General features: G+C 33.2%; 1 protein-coding gene across 6 annotated transcripts in view; it reads left to right on the top strand.

Annotated features, from left to right (window-relative positions):
* The window catches only part of RSRC1 (arginine and serine rich coiled-coil 1), a 427,490-nt gene that overhangs the window by 205,221 nt on the left and 202,704 nt on the right, over nt 1-19,565 (top strand). For all 6 annotated transcript variants that reach the window (XM_059921838.1, XM_059921836.1, XM_059921835.1 and 3 more), the window contains one exon: nt 8,346-8,382. In XM_059921838.1, coding sequence (XP_059777821.1) covers nt 8,346-8,382 — 37 coding nt within the window. The remainder of the gene's footprint in view (nt 1-8,345; nt 8,383-19,565) is intronic.

Genomic DNA, 19,565 nt, shown 5'->3' with positions numbered 1-19,565 from the left:
ATAAGCTCAGTGTGTATCATAAGTCCTCAGCTGTTTAATATGTTCAGTTTAAACTTGTCCTGATGTAATGGATGCTCACTAATATTTGTAAAACTAATTAAAGAATCTTAGAACAGTACACATAAAGTTCAGTAACCATAGTACTTGTCTGTGCATATGATTTATGAGTTCTAGAGCAGAATTTATTGCAAATAATAATCAGTCAGATCAATAACTACTTGTTAAAAACAAGTGTCTGAAAACTACCATTGTGAACTGTGGTAACCAAAGAATATACACTTAGATCCACTAATTTGCAAGATATTTTCCAGTCAGGGGAAAAATGCTGAGAATTCTAACCAAACCTAGTAAGTTAAAACTAAGAATTCTAGTTTGGAACTTAGTGGTGATAGTCTGTGTTTTTGTTACTGGAGTTAAAATGTAAAAAAATCAGGTAATTAAGAAATTATTTTTGCTTCTTTTCAGTGTACTTTTTAATTCTGCCTCCTTTCAGAGAGATCAGGATAGAAGAATGTTCTTATGTCAAGATATACATGGTATTTTTATTGGATGCTAGCCATTGGGCCAAGCTCTTTATGCATTTATTTGAAAAGTAGACTGACTTTCATTTATAGGTGTTACAGTTGAAACAGATTTTAAGGTGGCTAAAAAAGCTAACATCTGTAAAGATGTTTCTTGATTTTGAAAGTAGAATACAGTCCATTATTTAGTCTGTCATATTGAATGAGTAATTATTGAGTGACTTATATATGCATGCCGATTATCTTTTTAATCCTTGATTTGAATTTAAGAATGGCAAATTAGAGAAAGTATATATCCTGACAAAGTTATTTAATTAAGTAGAAGAGTTGGAATTTGAACCAAGTTTTTCTTAGATTTATAGTATTACCAAAGTTTTCATTCATAACGTTTGATACATAACAGAAAAAGTTCTTATACATGTGAAAATTTATCAATTATAATTTGAGATAGGAGATGTATATATTTTTATAACTCAGGCTTTTAAAAACTTTGACTGCCATTATAAAAAAAAACAGCTCACATAGATTTTTGCTTTATGAGAAAGAGTACAAAATTAACTGTAATCTTATCTCTTATAGCTGTAGAAAACTACAGCATACTAATCTTTTAAAAGTGAATAATATGCTTAGTTCATAACCAAAATACCTGTAAAATTTTTATTACTTAAGAGTTAAACTCTGTTTTTCATAATTATTGTATATGTGCGTATTTTATGTGGGTTAATACATATATCAATACATTACTGGTTATAAATACATTTAATCTTTTATTTCTTGGTCAGTGAAATGAGACATTAATGCTACTTTATTTAGTTACATGTATTATAGTTTCTATTTTATAACTAAATACTCACTGTATTTTGGCTTGCTTTATGAAATAGTTTTGGATTATATTTATTTTGTTACTTTTCTACTTCCCGCCCAAAAAACTTACTTTTCTTTTGGATGTCTTTTGTTTATTTAATATGTTGTAAAATATTACTTTTATAAGTAAATTCATAATAGATTTTAGATTGATTTAATAGGGAATGAAGAGAAAAATTTGCTTTTACTAGGAGAAGCAAGTGATTAAAATTTTTTTTCTAAGGTAATAGTTTGACAATTTTGATACAAAATATTGAGAGAAAGGAGAATGCCATCATCAAAAGGAATGCCGTTTTTTCAAAATAAATATCATTATTAATTGTGGCTCCTTGACCAGATTCCGTTAGACCATTATAAAACCTGAATGATCACTTTGGTGTAATTTGTTCTCATATTAAAAAAAAAAAATGTTGATCCTTTCCTAGTAAGATCAGATCTAAAAAATCTTAGTCTATTTGTTTAGAAATTTCTTAAGATTATATAAGCTTTTTAATAGCAACAATTTCCAGATTTAGAGCATGCTTCCTTCGGCAAAATGATGAAATCTGTTTGCCACAAAGGTAAATCAGTAGCTTTATTTTAATTTTTTTTCTTGCCTGCCATGGTATGATTGATGTATGTCATCTTCTTACTGGAAGGAGAACTAACGTTGACACTGACAGGTGCCACAAGGTTTATTTAGGACAACCTCAGTCTTCTCCCAGTTAGTTTCAAAATGTCTGCCTCATACATGTTGAGCCACTGAATTTCCTGCTTTAAAGCCTCGTGTTATGCCAACATTACTATCTGTGCTGCCTCAACTACAAATTGGATGAACAGCCCGTGACACTTTTTCAATATTATTACATTAAACCAAGTGGATTTTGATTGATAACCTAATATTCAACTAATGCAAAACATCAATCATGGCAAGTATATTAATTATTTAATATTGCAGTCTAATTCAGAAATCGATGTGCTGCATGAGGGGAAGGGAAACTCATGGTTCCCAGAAGATTTAAGACAGGGAATGATTAAAAAAAGACCTGCTGTACTCCTGTGTGTTAGTTCGATACAAATCTTTATTCATTTGCCAATAATCTCTTCCCATTTTCCACTTCAGGACCATTTTATCAGTTTTGAGACCTATAATTGAATTAAGTCTGCTTTCAGCACAGAGCAAAAGGAGTTGCACAAATATTGATGAAGTCATGACAGGGACAACCCAAGAGACAGACCACTAAAGAGGACAGGCTTTATACCATTTGTTGCAAGATCCTTCTATCAATGTCTTGAATCTTGCCTCTCTATTTTAAAAAAATTCATTAAGAGTTTTGGAACCACTCTTAAGACTTTTGTATTTAAATACCTATCATAATAACAGATTTCTATAGCACATTACAATTTATAGTGTACTTTCATATACATTATCTTGCTTATTTTTTCACAGCAACCCTATGTGTTAGGTAAAACAAGTGTTAAAAAATCTTCACATCATAGGTGAACAATTTGAGCTTCAGAGAATTTGGATTATTACCCAAGCTCATTCAACAATTTTGCTTCTAGAACCAGGATTATACATCATGCTGTCTAATGTGGTATTTATGTACTCATGATGCTTTATCTGCGTTGTTTTGAGATGGCAACTCTTCCTTGTCTTTCTGCCCAAAGTAAGACTAAATAAAGAAAACTGATTTTCATGAAGAACTTGTTGAAACTTTGGTGTCCCAATCTATGATACATATTAAGCTTTACAAACATGCAAACCTTCGGGATATAAATGAAAATTTCTTGATCTATTGTATCTTTTACTAGAAGAGAATGGCCTTTTTTAATGTATGTATATAGCAAAATATATACATATCAAAATATATATATATGAAGGGGGAAGTGGCTTAAATATATCTTGTCATTAAAGTCACTACCCCAACTTTCTTTTGATTCATGTTTGCCTGGTTATATCTTTTACTATCTCTTTTTTGGAAATCTTTCTGGATCCTTTTTGTTTTTTGTCTCTTGTAAATCACACATTGCTAGATTTGTTTCATACCCAATCTAAGAATCTTCTCTGGCATTTTTTTTTTAATTTATTTATTTTTGGCTGCGTTGGATCTTCGCTGCTGCATGCGGGCTTTCTCTAGTTGAGGGAAGCAGGGGGCTACTCTTCGTTGCAGTGCGCGGGCTTCTCATTGCAGTGGCTTCTCTTGTTGCGGAGCACAGGCTCTAGGTGCGTGGGCTTCAGTAGCTCTGGCGCGCGGGGTCTAGAGCACAGGCTCAGTAGTTGTGACACACAGGCTTAGTTGCTCCGCGGCACGTGGGATCTTCCCTGACCAGGGTTCGAACCCATGTACCCTGCATTGGCAGGCTGATTCTTAACCACTGTGCCACCAGGGAAGTCCCTTCTCTGGCATTTAAGTTCTAGATTGTTAGGTGACCTTTCTTTAGTTTTCTTTTTAGTCACTGATTACTAAGATTACAATAATTACTATGTACTATGCCAGCCTTTACTTGCTTTATATTCTTGCTTCTTCCTGATTTTATTTCTCTTCTTATTGCATTACATTCCTAAGAACTTTTGAATTTCCTGAGACTATGTATGCTGAAAATTGCTTTATTTTTCCTTTAATGTAAATAACAGTTTATTCGCTAAATATAAATTCTAGGTTTACAGTTCTTTTTCCTTTTTAAACACTTTCTCTTAGAAGTTAATATGCCATTGTCTAGCATTAGTGTTAAGAAGTCTGATGTCAGTGCTAGTCTTCCTTTATGGAGGGGTATGCTTTTTCTTTCTGGAAACTTTTAGTCTTTTCTCTTGATCTATAATATTACAGTCTTAATTATCCTTATATTATGCTTTGCTGTGGATTTTTCTTTAGCTGTCCTGTTCACTGCTGTATGTACCCTTTCAATCTAAGATTTGAATATTTCTATATCTAGGAAATTTTTGTCATTATTTCTTCAAATACTTCTTCTTTTTTATTTTGTCTTTGCATTCCTTCTAGGATTCTTATTATATAGATGTTCATACTTCTACTCCTGTTCTTAATTTTATCTCTTGTTTGTTCTGTCTTTCATACCATTCCTATGCCTTCTGGGAGAGCTCTTCTACCCCGTGTTCCAGCTCACTAATATATTCTTGGTCTGTAGCTATTGTGCTTTCAATTCATCCTCTGAGTTTCTAACTATTGTATTTCTAATACTCATTATCTCATGTTGATTCTTTTTCATAACTGTTTTTCATATTTAATTTCTAAAAATCTTCCCTTTGAATATGATATTATATTCTTGCTCGATCTATTTTCTCTGGATGAGGTCGCTTTCTTTGTTGTTTTTCTGTTCCTGTGCCTACACACCTCAAAGATCTTAAAATCTTCCTTGTGGGTTTCTTTTATTTTCTTGCAACATTCAGCTGCCTTGGCTATTAATTTTAATCTAAGGAGAAGGGTGAAAGTCTAGGCTCTGGCTTGTGCTCCTCCAGGTTAATTGTTCTACTCTGGCCTCAGTCAACCACTTTTCCATTGTGTCCTCCTACTTTATCAAAAACAACCCAAAACAAAACAAAGCGAAACAACCACCTACCACCCACCACACACATACACACAGCTCCCAAAACTATTCTTCCAAACAGCGACTCACTGTTGCAGTTGCCTTCTTTGAGTGGTTTGGAGCTGGGTAGGACCACCCAGAGACCTGGGATGGTTGCTACTGACTATCTAAGCTTGTCTTAATGATGGTTAGATGTCAGACTCTTATTAGTTGAATACATACTCTGATTCAGGCACTCCATTAGATGCTGGGATATAAAAATTAGAAAGATGTAATTCATGTCCTCAAGGAGTTTTCATTTTAGTTGTTGTCAATGGGAAAGTAAATACGTATTTATAATAAAGTGTGAGAACTTCGTGATGTGAACACATGGGAAGAGTTCAGTACCTCATTTGTGAGGAAAAGAGGTTTCCCCAGTGGAGGTTTTGTTTAGGTTGAGTTCTGAAGAATGTTTTTATATTTTAGATAGATGAGGAGGATTAGAGGAGTCTGGGACAAAAGGAACATCTCAGGTAGAAAGAGTGAGTGGTTCAGTGATGATTAAAGCAAGGTTAGTTGTTTGTTATGGCTGTTGCTGCCACTTTCCATGTGATAATAGCTTTGGCAAAATAACAGAGGGAATTAGTAAACTGGAGTGTAGTAGTATATTGTGAATTTTAAGAAGGGAATTGACATGATCAAGCTTACATTTTACAAAGATCTTAATGTATTATGAAGAATGAATTGACATGGGGCAAGGCAGGGGTCACCGAGACCCATTAAGAAGCTTTGCAGTCATCAGGGAGAGAAAAGATAATGGCCTAAAATAAGACATAGCTGTGAAGACAGAAGGAAGTGGTTAAATCTAAGTGATAATTAAGGACGTTGGATAGCCAAGACCTTGTGGTTGATTACATTTGTTTACGTTTGGTAGCGAAGGAAAGGGGCATGTGTCACGGATGATGCCTAGTTTTCTTTCAGGCATGCCATTCAAAATGCATATATCCTAGAATTATTTAATTTAAAGAATCACTTGGAAACATAACAAAGCAATACCTAGCCAACCTTTCCTTCCTCCCTCCCTTTCTCCCTCTCCCGCTTTCTCCCCCACCCTGTTCTCCCCCCTTCCTCCCTCCCCCTTCCTCCCTCCCTCCCTCCCTCCCTTCCTCCCTTTCTTCCTTCCTTCCTTCCTTTCTTTCTTTTTCTTATCCTTGACTCCAAAATGCAAATAACTCAGAAAACTGGGAAATTTTCCCTAAGTTTGTGACGAAGTCAGTTGACAACAAAACCTACCCTGAGATGAGGCTGTTTATAGTCTTTGTTTATCCCACTTTGTGTGGACATTCATATGTTTCTTTCAGAATTATTAATATGTATGATGATGAGATGCTTCTTCAAGCCTTGCTGTCAGTGTTTTATGACATACACTATATGTACCTTATTACCTTTCGTAAAATCCAAAATACTCTAATGAAGCATGTCTAACCCCAGTGGTTTTAGATAATGAATTATGGACTTGTACTTTGAATCTGAACATTTTTGTTCTTTTATATTGCAGCATTATTTTCTAATAAGAACCATGATGTGACAATGTAGCCATGGGGGAAAAATTAAATAGATGTGTATTATATAGTATAAATATACTTGGCTCCAAGATAGATTGCCAAGTTCAGGTACAAAACAGTGTGTATAGTATGCTTCTGTTTGGGTTAAAAAAAAGAAGAAGAAGAGAAACACACACACACACACACACAGAAGCATGCACACACATGCATAGACTATCTTTGGAAGGACAAACAAATAACTAATATCAGTGCTTGAGAACTGGGAGTCACTGATAGGAAGAAGATTTAATTTTATTGTAGACTGTATACATATACATACATACATATTACACTGTCAGATGTCTCACTATATGTATTATTCTTTTTGTTTAAATTTTAAATTGCACAAATGGTTATATGAGAATTTCCTTGTGAAAACTTAAAGATTCATCTGACTTCTAGCTCCAACAAATACATTAATTTTATAATAATAAAGGTAAAAATAATTATTTATGTAGCTATTGGCCTTCTCTGACACCTTGTTACAATTTATTTCTGTCATTTTTCATTAGGACTGCATCCAGAGAATAAGTTTCAGAAATCCTTAAATTTTTAAATGTTGAATATATAGCATTGCCAGAAGCAGAAAGCAGAAGAGAGAATGGCTAAAGATGAGTACTAATCAGTAGACAGTGGAATTTATTCCCAGGATGCCAGACTGGGCAGTGAGAGCAAAGGTTGGAAGCCATGAGTATAGTTTTCAAGCAGTAGAGCCAAAGGGAAAAAGATAGGGAAATTTGAAAAGATTGTATAGCAAGACAAAGGAAACAGAAGTAAGTAGAGTTTTGGCAAAAAAAAAAAAAAAAAAAAAAAATGGAGACAAAATAAAGAGAAAAGAAATAAAATTGGGGCCCCTTCAGAGAAAGAAAGAGGTATGGGGAAAAGATTAAACATCATGAATGCAGTACTGTTGTTGGATGTTTCATAATTATTTTCTGCAATGTGGTAGAAGTATAATTTTATGTTAAAACAAATAAGGCGTGATGTTAATGATGGAATTCAAATACTGCTTGTTGGAGTGAGAAAAGTCAAAGTCCATTTGTCACTGATAAATTAGCATTGACCAAAATCAGGAAAAATATCTCACTATTGCCATATTTCACCAAATGTGTATTTAAATTATCTTTGCTACTTGCACAGTTATTTGTATTTTTAGTTTCATCAGCACTCTTTTTTAAAGTGAAAAGCAAGAAAATAAATACTTAAAATATATTGTGGTATTTGATGTTTGTGTTTCCATTGGTGGTTTTTTTGCTTTTAAATATTACAATAGTCTTAGGTTCTGATTTGTAGTGGGCACTAAGTTGATAAAATTAATGGTAGGAAAAAATTTAAGATTGATTTATTTAACTATGTACTCACAAACATTCTTTTTGTGGCTATTTTTTATATAAAAATGCACCTATTGATGGATGGATATTTGATAAAGCAAATGTAGTAAAATGTCAATTGTAGACTCCAGATGGGGGATAGAATCTGTATGTTTGAACATTTTCATAATAAACATTGAAAACACATAAACTCTAATGAAAAAGCTAATGTAAAATAAAGACAGTGTGCAAATAGTAAATAACATATTTGATTTCTTTTTTGTTCTCCACTGACTTTGAAAAGTCTGAAACATTCTTTCTACTAGACGAATATCAATTTTAGCGGTAGTACTACTATTAGATATAAATAAATTATCTGTTCCGTAAGGAAATTGTTTTGTCCTTAAAAACAATGTTATTATGAACATTAGGAAAGATATATGAAAAAATTATAAGGGTTTATAAAATATTTTTGAGGTAAACATAAGTTATAGCAGACAAGTGTTTAACAACTATTTTAAACTTTTATTCTTCTATTTTAGGGAATCTGGAAACATCAAAGCTGGATTAGAACATCTGGTAAGTTCTAATTTTCTCTTGAACATTTGCATCATCTTTGATATCTGCATTCTAAATGAACACTTTTGAATGAGCTTTGAATACCTTGTATTGAGAAAGTCAACCATTTCCCAAAGGGTCAGCTTACTGTTATTACGTGAAGGCACTTACATTTTCATTTATCTTATCATTTCAAGGGAATTAAAATTTTTTTTAAATTACTTTTTTCTGATGTAGAGATGAAATAAAATGGATGACAATCCTTGGATTGATGATTGCTTTAATTATAAAGAAAAGTGTTTGGTGTAGAATTTTTGGCAAATCTTGATCTGACAAAAACAAGCTTGTGTTTTAAGAAAAACACAATCAAATATTGCATGCATAAATATGGTATGTTTTAGCAATTTAACTGCTTTGAAAGAAGTGCACAGCTTTGTTTTTCCTGATGTCTTTGCTTTATGAATAATGCATTGGTTTAAACTACAGTCAGTTTTAGAATATAAAATAATTGAGATGCAAAATTTTTTGTTTAAGTAAACATTTTTAAAGCAAGTAAAATTCCAACTGAGTTAACATTAAAATCTGTCAATTGATCAGAAAATTGGAAAAACTGTTGTATTATACCAGGTCCAAAATTCATTGAGCTCACCACATTGAGTGTTCATTACAACATTAAGTAGTTCATTTAAACAGAGCATTATAAAGTCATGCTCTGGTTTCTGGTCAAATCCAAATGTTGAATAATTAATGATAGAGATTCTTTTGTAAATACAATCTAAGTACTTTTTTAATGCAAGACTTCATTCGTATATCATATTGTAGCTTTGTTAACTATTAATGTGCTTTTGTTCTGCTCCCACAAAGCAAACAGTAGCAAGAGGCAGCTTCATTTTTATTTATAGTAGTTTTAGAGTTAGAAAGGATTTTTGGTTTTTCTTTCAATAGCTAAAGGAAACTGAGGAAACCTAGACTTTTTAAAAATGATAAAATCATCCTAAAAATTATAGATTAATTATTAAAAGCAGAATATAATAAACTAGTTAGAAAAATTGAAGTATATATATTTGTCCAGATTAGAAGTAATTAAATAATATTGTTATTCTCATTATTAAAAATTATTTCTTGAATCCCTGTTTATCACTTCATAGTGGCACATGATATTTAGGACATACATATGGACATCAGAATAAAAATATTAATCTAAGATATCTAATGCCAGTATCAATTGGCAGCTTATAACAAGGAAGTACAGCTAACATAGTTCCAAAATGAGCTGTCTTTTATACTTCTCTTGTAAATTACTATTTAATAAAAAAACTGTATATTTACTTGGTTCATATTCATCAGTAGATGAGTTAGATTCTTTTTTTTTGTTTAAATTCCATATTTTTTTAATACTCACTAGTATGAACTTACATTCAGTGACAATTTCATGCATTTATACTCTACTTATAATCTTATGCAGCAGTGGTTTTCTAACTGCCTTGGGCTGCCAGGAAGTCTCCCCAAAACAGGTGGCACTCCAGACTTCCACTGCCCATTTTAGCCAGAATAGTTCCCACTTTTAGTTATTTTGTATACTTTTAAACTTTTAAAATAAGATTTCCTCTGAACAAAGAATTCTTCAGCTAAAAGTATTTAGAAACCTTTTCCATTTTTGACTCTGAGTTATATTTCATTTTATCTGGGTCATATACATCAAATGTATTTCAAAGATAATGCATTTTAGGGATGAGAGAGCCATGATTAGTACAACAGGTAGTGGAAGTAGATGATTTTAATACATTTTACTTAAGTCATTCAAATTCTGTAACTTGACATTGTAAAATTGACCCACTGACTGAACTGTTAATAATATGAATACATGTATACATATTATCACATATATACACATATATATTGCTTTGTACACTAATAATATTCAGTAAAGTCAATGATGTTCTTTGTAACTGCCTAAGAAGGAAGTGAACTTAAGAATTCATTGGTTGAGCACAAAGAAACCTGTCTGTCTAGCAACTGTGGGCTCCTTAGGTTTGGTCTCTCCACTTTCCAGCTGAACAGATACTTATAACCTTTGTCTTCTAGCACACGTACCCCTTCTTTGAATTGGCTGTATACCAAATACAATTAAAGTATAGATTCTAATAGATTGATTTTTAAAAATATATAGTGTAACATTAAAATGAGAAAAACATCCCACACATTTGGAGTTAATTTCTTCTTTATGTACCCTTCTTGTCTTTTCAAATTTATCTGGATTATCATAGAAAATTAGCATTGTTCTAAGAGAGGGTAAAAGCCAGTACAAATTTAAATGAGTTAAGAAAAATGGCATGCAGTGTATTTGTCACCAGAACACATATATGGTTGCACAGTCTTTGTACTCTGTTTATGGGCTCTTCTTGGTATATATAGTTATCTGGAACAAGTGTGGGTGTATGGAGAAAAGAATAAGATAGGTGGACTCTGTTTCCCTGGAACCTCTTCAAGGGCCGATTCATTTATTTGTCACAATCTCTCAAGCCCTTGATTCAGTCTTTATTCTGTCATTCTTTTCTATGTTGCCAACTTTTCCTGGGAACTGTCCAGCATGTCATTCTTAGCTTAAATTTCTTACAGTTTACTCCCCAATACCATTTTATTTTTCTTCTCACAAACTTGTGTACTACCCATAAAGTCTATGTCTGTTTAAAATTCTAGACAGAACTTTTGAAGGTTGGTGCCCCGACATCCATTTATGATTCTTGCCTAATGATTGCAAAATTGAGATTTTTCCAGCTCTACCACTCCCCCTATATTTAGCAGCCAGCATTCCATTATAAGGAAAAGCCCATCCTTCTTTCTTATTTTATTTACTTATTGTGAGCAAAGACTCATGACTAGGTTATTATCAGTTACTTTTCTTATTTATTTTGACACTCAGGTTGTCACAGATTTGTTCAGAGAATCTTCTTTAAAGATGGTTTCTGGGTCCTTTCAACATACTCCCATTTTTTTTTTTTTTTTTTAAGCACGTCCTCATTTTCTGACACAACAAGGTGTTTCAGGCTTATCTTATACCTTCCCTGTCCCACTCCCAGACTCAGCCATTTCTTCAAATTACCCTATTCCATTTTAGAGGAAAATGGTATTTTAGGAATCAAGGTCTGGACATGTGATATGCTCATTGTCTCTGGGATTTCATTACTTCTAGGACCTTTCAGTGCTAGATTAGATAGTTAAATAGAGGTAGGTAGGTAAGTAGAAAAATATTTTTAAGAACGTGTGAATCATACTGATACCTCCAATTTCAATCCATACCACAGAATTCTTCCTTGTCCTCCCCCATTTCATATTTGTATTTCCCTTTATGTAAAGTGAGAACCTGGACTCCTAACAACACTAATACATTTACCCATTTGCTCAATCATATAATATACATAAAATAATTCCAGTACAACTATATATTTTGAAAATAAACTTAAATAAAAGATTTCAAGATTTATTTGTAGTTCTTTTTCCCCTTGAGTGTAGTTTATTCCTTTGAAATATAGTGGCGTTCATTTGTTTCCATTTGCATTCAATTTTAGGTGCCTTTGTTCCCATTCTTGTAGATTTAATTATGTTTGAATATCTATAATGTTAACATACTTCCAGAAGTCAAAATATGATACACAATAGTATCGTCAGAGAGGTGTCACTCCCTTCCTTTCTAGCTATTCTCTATTCCTTGCAGGTAGCATATTTTATTAACTTCTTGTTTATCCTTCCTGTGCTTTTTGTAAGATTATGTGTATATATATGTATATGCATATGTGTATGTATTCCTATTTCCTGTTTCTTATAAAAAGCATATTGTAAGGAATTCCCTGGAGGTACAGTGGTTAGGACTCTGTGCTTCCACTGCCAGGGGCCCGGGTTTGAACCCTGGTTGGGGAACTAAGATTCTGCAAGCCGTGCAGCACAGCCAAAAAATAAACAAATAAATAATTTTTTTTAAAGCATGTTGTGTATACTTTTTTGTATTTTGCTGTTTTCACTTATCAGTATATCCTGTAAATCACTCCATAATTACTGTGTATCATTATATTTACTATGTTTCTTTCTCTATTTAGCTGTGTCTCCTTTATTAAGGGTTTGAGATTTTAGCCCAACTTGCATGCCTGCTACACTTTTATAGATGCTGACAGAAGACACAAGATTCCCTGGGTCAGAGACAAAGCATTTTCTTACTAACAGCACAAAAAGTAGCATGTACTTCATGGTTGTATAGGTTCCCCTTGACCCCCAAGTCCCATGGGGTGATGCTGCATACCCAGTGGGTTTGTGTCATAGCTGAGGGGCTCCAGATTTAGGAGTTCTTTAGGGAGCTGTTAGAAAATCTGCCCAAACTTTGCCCAAGAGAAAGACATTACCTTTATTATCCTAGTTAGGTAACAAACATGCCTTCTGGCCCAGGGGGAGATTCTGTCTCTATCTTGCTGTTTGCTATACTGTTTGCTATACTAAACATCTTTGCTATACCAAAGACTGTTTGCTGTACCAAACATCTTTGAAAAGATAGTTCTGAACAAAGGCTGATGGCTGATGTAAGATGTACAGAATGTTATGGAGAATTGTCTCTGAAGAGCTATTGTAATTATGATGATGAAACTTAGGAAGGTTTGCATTTTTGTTCTAGTGGTTACCTTTGTATTTATACCTTTTATAATGGTTTTAATCCCCCTTGTTCCTATTTAACCTTATAGATGACATCCTTTGACTCCCACCTGTTACCTTCATTATAGACAATGCTCCTGTTGTATTTTCCCTTTCTTCCTTTTCCTCCCATTTCTTCTTGCTGTGTTTTTTGCTACTTTGTTAGAATATAAAATGTTTGCGTACTGTTCTTCTACCCATGCTGTTACGTTGTTTTAGAATCACCTTTAAAATTGAATATATTAAATATTTGCCATCAGTTTGTTTGCTTATATTTCCCCATTTATCTCCTGTTTGTATAAAACTCTTCCACTAGTATATTCCTCAGGAAAGGCTCCTATGTACATTATTCTCCAAAATCTTGTACATTCCAAGCTGTTTTTCTGGAGTCTTGCCACTTGAATGACAGCTTGACTGGACATAAAATCCTTCGCTTACAGTTTTTTCTTGACTTTCTTGAGATATTATTCTGCTCTTGATATCTCTGGTACCAGCCTTATTTTTTTACCCTTATAAATAATTAGATTTTTTTGCCTTGAGACATTGCCATTTTTTCATTGATCTTGCTTTTACTAGGATAATTCTCAAAGTTGATTGTTTCTGGCTAATTTTTCTGGGCAATTTCATATGTAGACTTAAGTTTTCTCATTTCCAGAAATAATTTTCATGGATTATAGAATTAAATATTAGTCTGTTCCATTGTTTTATTTTCTTCTTTAGTGACTCCAATATATAATCTTTCTTTGCTTGTCTTCTATTTCAGTCCCTTTCTCTCTCTCTTTACTATTTTACTTTGTCTTTATTCTCTGAATTGTTTTCCTGCTTTTATTCAGTGTTTCTTATTAAATTTTCATTCAAATTTATTCTTCTTTGTGCACCTTATAATGTATTTTCCATATCTGAAATATTTTCCTTCCATTTCTGTTTTTATTTTTTGAATGTCTGATTCTAGGTTTTCTTTTTGTTATTTGTCCAAATGAGTCTTGTGCTTTGTAGTTGGTTTTAGGGGAAGAATTTTCATCTACTGAAATGTTTTAATTTGCATTTTCTAGTTACTTCTTATAGTAGCTTTATATGGGGGTGATTTGATTTCTTTCTTTTCCTTCCTTCCCTCCGTCCCTCTCTCCCTCCCTTCCTTCCTTCCTTCCATTTTAGAAATCCTAGACATTTTGTAGACAGGGTTCCTAGTTTAAAGGTGCCGTCTTCTGCAGTACATCGAAGCGTAATTTCTCTAACAGATGATGATGGGGGTGGCAGGGAGGAAGAGGTTGGCATGTCTTGTTTCTCTTCAGCAGTTTGTTTCTTACTACTTTCTTCTTTCTTGTCACTGACATGTATTCTGTTTACCTGATTTTCTCCCAGAAGCAGCTTCCTGAGGCTGCCTCTTCTGGTCCCACTCCTTTTCAAGCCCCTTCCCTCTAGCTGGTGCTATGGTAACACCAAATCCTAGGCCTGTGTTCACTATTTTGGCGTTTTAGTGTTGCACTTTGTTTTTCTGTGGATGATTTTTGTTTGTACTTCCAGTTATGTATTAAACTTACAGCCATTATCAGGGGTGGCACAGGGTGGGGTGTCTTTGAAAAATTTTGCCTCAAATGAGAAATTCATAATGAAAAATGTCAGAAATCGATGTTGAATAGACCTTGAATCCTCAGGAGTCCTCCTACAGGGGTCCTGCTGAATGGTCAGCAGAATTGAATACAAAACATCTCAGAGTTCAGTGTCCATATCTATTTAAGCTTAGAGAAAATGAGTGGAAACATTGCTTATAATGTTGTGCTTAGATTTTATAATGAACTTAAGGAAATAGTATTTTTTACTTGATGAAGAATCATATACAAATTAAAGACCTTCTGATGTGACTCCAGTGTATGTCTGTTAACACAGCAGGGTTGAAGGAGTGGAGGTGGGTGGTTATTAGATGGTGATGTTGCTCCTGACTTTTTTTTATTAAAGATGTCCTAGGGTGCGGAAAATTGACTCTTAAGTTCTCTGTATATCAAAGGTAGCTGACTCCATATTTTTCTACCATCCTATGTTTTTAAATTCTGGATAATATAGTGAGTAGTAACCCTTATTGAACTATGTAATAGGGGGTTAAAAGATTTACATTTTAGAGTGTTTTTAATACAGTCAAGTAGGTGACATTAACATGCATTTTTATTGTTACAATTATGAAAGTGTACAGGAGATAGAACCTTGCCATTTGATTACAATATGGCTATGATTGTTTTATTAGCAATCTATAAAAATAATGCTATCCTTTCCTCTTGGGAGAGGGATTGAGATCTGAATATATTAGGTTGAGCTATATGAAAAGTTGTCACTTTTTTTAGGTCAAAATAGTTTTGTGGGTTGTTTCTGGCTTGAAAGGACTGCTATGCCATGCCCTTTAGCAGGGAATGAAGTGAATTATCCTGATCAGTATGATATTTCTAAACTTCCCTTGTTCTCTTTTCTGAAAAGTCAAATAACTGGAGGTGGGTTTGGGTAGGGGGACATGTTCTAGGTCAGTGCTTCACCATCTTTAATGTGCATATGACTCTCCTGGGGATATTGTTTAAACTATGGGTCTGGGGTGGGACTTGAGATTCTACATTTAGCAAGCTCCCAAGTGAGGCAAATGCCACTGATGCAGTGACCACCGGAAAGAAAAGTACATTGAAAGGCATTGACTTGAAAGACATGTGTCCAATGAACAAGGCCCTCTGAATCTGATGAAAAATCTAGATGTTCCCCCATATACTCATTGAGTAGGATTCTGCAACCTATGAATGATTAGTTGGGCATTCATAAACCCAGAGAGACAGACACTCCACAGGTTTATACAGGGTGAAAAATTTCATCATCTTACTCTGTAAGAGTAGCAAAGGGCTATTTTTTTTTTTTCTTTATTTGGGTTCTGGATATTAAGTTGTATATTTTAGGGCTGGAGCTGGACAATAGGACTAATAATACCTTGTTCAGCTGTAGGTGGAAAGTTAAACAAGTGATGATAAATCTTTTAGTAAAATGGGTTACAAGTATTTACAACTTTAAGTGGGATTTGCTTTCTATTAATAGTTGAATAGCCAAAGAACTCTGGAGCCATACCTGTGGGTTTTTTCTCCCCACAGAGGTCTCATTTATGTTTCTTATATTGTATAACATTTGAGAGTGATGACCTACTTGTCCTTGTGGTCAGGCAACACAGTCTGACCATTTTAAATGTTGAAAAGCAACTGTCATTAATAGCTTGTTTAGCCCATCAGTGGTTTGTAGAATACAGTCGCTGCTTGCCAGAAATGTAGGCGGGCTCTTGCTATTACGTGCTCATAAATAATACTACATTCTAATAAAAGCCCTTTTCTCTCTGTTTTAGGCTATTTTGTGTAGAACTTGCAAATAAAACGGCTGTATTTCAGTTCACAGACTAAAGATTTTATTTAATGCAAGCGTAAATACAGTTTATGTATTATTGTCATACTTTTGAGGATGCGTGCAGAGGTTTTGAACCCTATTCTCAAACAGAGGTTATGAACCTTATTCTAAAGTCACTCATCCTTTGTCTATGTTTTAAAATACCTGTCTTATTTTAATGTTTCACCACTGTTCCAAAAAAATATTTTTGACATTTGTCTAAATGAGTTTGAGAACATAGTTATCTCACAATACACTGATGTTACTCATACACTGTATATATTTATTAAACACTGATGAAAACTATTTATTATCTCATATACTATTTAGGGACTTCAACGTAATAGATGCCTCTCCTCCCAGCATTTTAATTTTTTTTTTTTTTTTTTTTTTTTTAACGTAAGCTGATATATATTTGAGGTTTAGGGTAACTGTGCATATTAAAACAAACACTTTCCTTAAACTGTGATCGTGAGATAAAACAGCATGAAGTTCTTCTTCTTTCTGGAAGATCAATTCTATAAATTTTTCTCTCTTTCCTTTTAACAAACAAGTGTGTCCTATGAATGTATGCAAATTAAAATACCTTTAATGTGGATTAAATGTGAATATCGTGTTACTGCCTTGATTTCTTAGGCAGTTTACAAGTCCTAAATCTGGGAACCAGCTCACATTTCAGTCAGAAACATTACCTTGTCAGTGATCCATTTCTCTGAAACATTTTGATCAGTTACAAGTTTATTAAAATTTGCTTCTGCACTAAATGATTAATAAATATTATCTAGTCAATCAAACAGCAGGAACTTGGGCCCTTTTTCTACCCTTTCTCCCTTCCCTCTCTTCCAAAGAAAGATCTGTCGGTTGTTGTTGCTTTTTAAGACATGGTGGTCTTGGTAGAAAATGGTGGCCAGTTAGCTTTAAAAATAAAAAAATGACAATATGTCATGTAATTTTCATGATATTACTAATAGTCTCAGATTTATGTTTAACCTAGATAAAATTTATTTTCTGACTTTTATGCACATGTGCTTATTAAAGCTTTATAAAGTAAAACCAAATATTCTAAGTGCATTAAATAACCCCCAGTTCCCATTATTCAAGAGTCTGAAAGTCAGGCCTTCTTGAAACCATGAGAGTAACGGAATATTGTATTCGGATATTTTTTATATTCTAGTTCAGGACACCATAGGTTTTGCTTCATTGCAGAGGACCCCACAAGGTACCTGGTAGTTATTTCATGCTTTTCTCAGGATCTAAGGTCTGTAACTGCAGAGAGAGAACTAGCAGCAGAGGTAACAGGGTTGCTTTTTATTTCTCCCATCAAAGCATTAGGAGTTAAGATGGAGAATGCCTTTGCCACAGTGGTATCTTTGGCCACACTCATTACCATTTTTCACAGATTCATAGCATCTGTATTTAACTTTAACATACATAGTCTGTTTATTTTAGGAAGAGCATAGCATGAGGAGCTGGGAGAACATGATTTTACGGTGTGACCGCCAGCAATGCACACAACCTCTCTGTTTCACTTCTTTCATTTTTCTCCCTATTCATAGGCTGTTGAAATAGTGTGTGAAAATTTGTAGAAGCATAGACTTTCTACAAATGTATCATTTATTTTACAGAGAAAGAAAAAAATCTTATCAGTTTCAGTTACATAAGTAACTTCAGATTGCTAAAAACAGTATCTCAATTCTAATATACTCACAGTAAGCTGTGAGAAAATTTTTGTCCTTTATCTGCTCACATCCTCTCCCCTTTAAAAAAATTATTACATACTTTTAAAAGTTATAAAGTAATACATGTTTATTATAATGGGTCAAAAACTGATAGGTATATAAAGAAAAAAAATGAATATATCTTCTATCTGCCACCAATCCAGTATTAAAAGTTTAGTACCCTTCTTACTGTACCTTGCTCTATTCCCAGATGTACATATGCATATATAATTATACTTAGCTTTTTGTTTTTTTATAAAATAGACTTGTACTATGTATGATATTTTACAACTTGCGCTTTTTATTTGTTCAGTGCTGGATACAGTGTGCATATCTACACACATAAATCTGGTTTTTGCTAGAAATATCAAAATATTGGAAGTTAATACTATTACCATTTTATTTAATGTATTCATAGGGGAAGTTTGAGGACTATAAAATTTTCATTTTAAGGAGTCAGTGCAGATTTAGTTTTAGTTCCACTTTTGATTACCTTGATTATAGTATATGAAAGAATGGGCTTATGATGAAATTTATAATTATCAATAGAGGAAGGAATGGGTTACTTTATTTTAAAAAATCCTATTTGATATTTGCAAAAAACAAATAAGTAAAGATAATTAGATTAGAAAAGGAACATGTGACATCTTTATATGTGTTTCAGGTTTATTATAGACTAGTATTTTTTTAATTGAAATTTTAGCATAACTCTGTGTGACATTTATTGCAATCTTCAATCTTGGTATTTATCATATACTATAATTTATTTGTTGACTCTGTCTTTTGACTGAATATTCAGCTTTGTCCTCCTTGCAAATATTGAGTACGTTTTTATTGAATTGTTATGAAATTGAAAGAAAAGTGCATTGATATATTGTTTGGGAAAGCTATCCCAATTATTTTTTTTAAAGGTGAGAGGGATTCAGTTTATTTTTAAAGTCCTTTGTGCCCACTGAGTGAATGGTAAGAACCGGATGCTGAAAGCTTGAGTTTACAGTAGAAATCATTACTGACTTCTCTCCATGATCTGGATAGATATCGTTTTTTAAGTGAGCACATATGAATATTACTGTCCAGGAAAAAAATTACTTTTCCTTAGTAGTTTTTGTTTTTGTTTTTGTTTGGAAAGGTAGCAGAGTGCTGGAAAAGCACTGGGTTAGGATTGAGTGAACTGACTCTAAGCCCTGTAGAGGATTCGGTTTGGTCCTATTTAAAGTAAGGAGTATGAACTAGATGTTTTCTAAGGCTCTTTCTAGCCTAAAATACATGATTCTAGAAAGAAAAAACTTTGTATGCTTAGCATATAAAGTCTTGTATCCTTAAGTTACTACTTTAGATTACTAATTTAATGGAGATTATCAAAATGTACTAAGCTGCATATTGTTACACTAGAGAATCAAACAATTTTGT

The sequence above is a fragment of the Balaenoptera ricei genome, chromosome 4 (assembly GCF_028023285.1).
Source record: "Balaenoptera ricei isolate mBalRic1 chromosome 4, mBalRic1.hap2, whole genome shotgun sequence".
NCBI lineage: Eukaryota > Metazoa > Chordata > Mammalia > Artiodactyla > Balaenopteridae > Balaenoptera > Balaenoptera ricei.
Note: the sequence above shows the minus strand (reverse complement) of the source record. Positions and strands in the feature narration are given on the sequence as shown.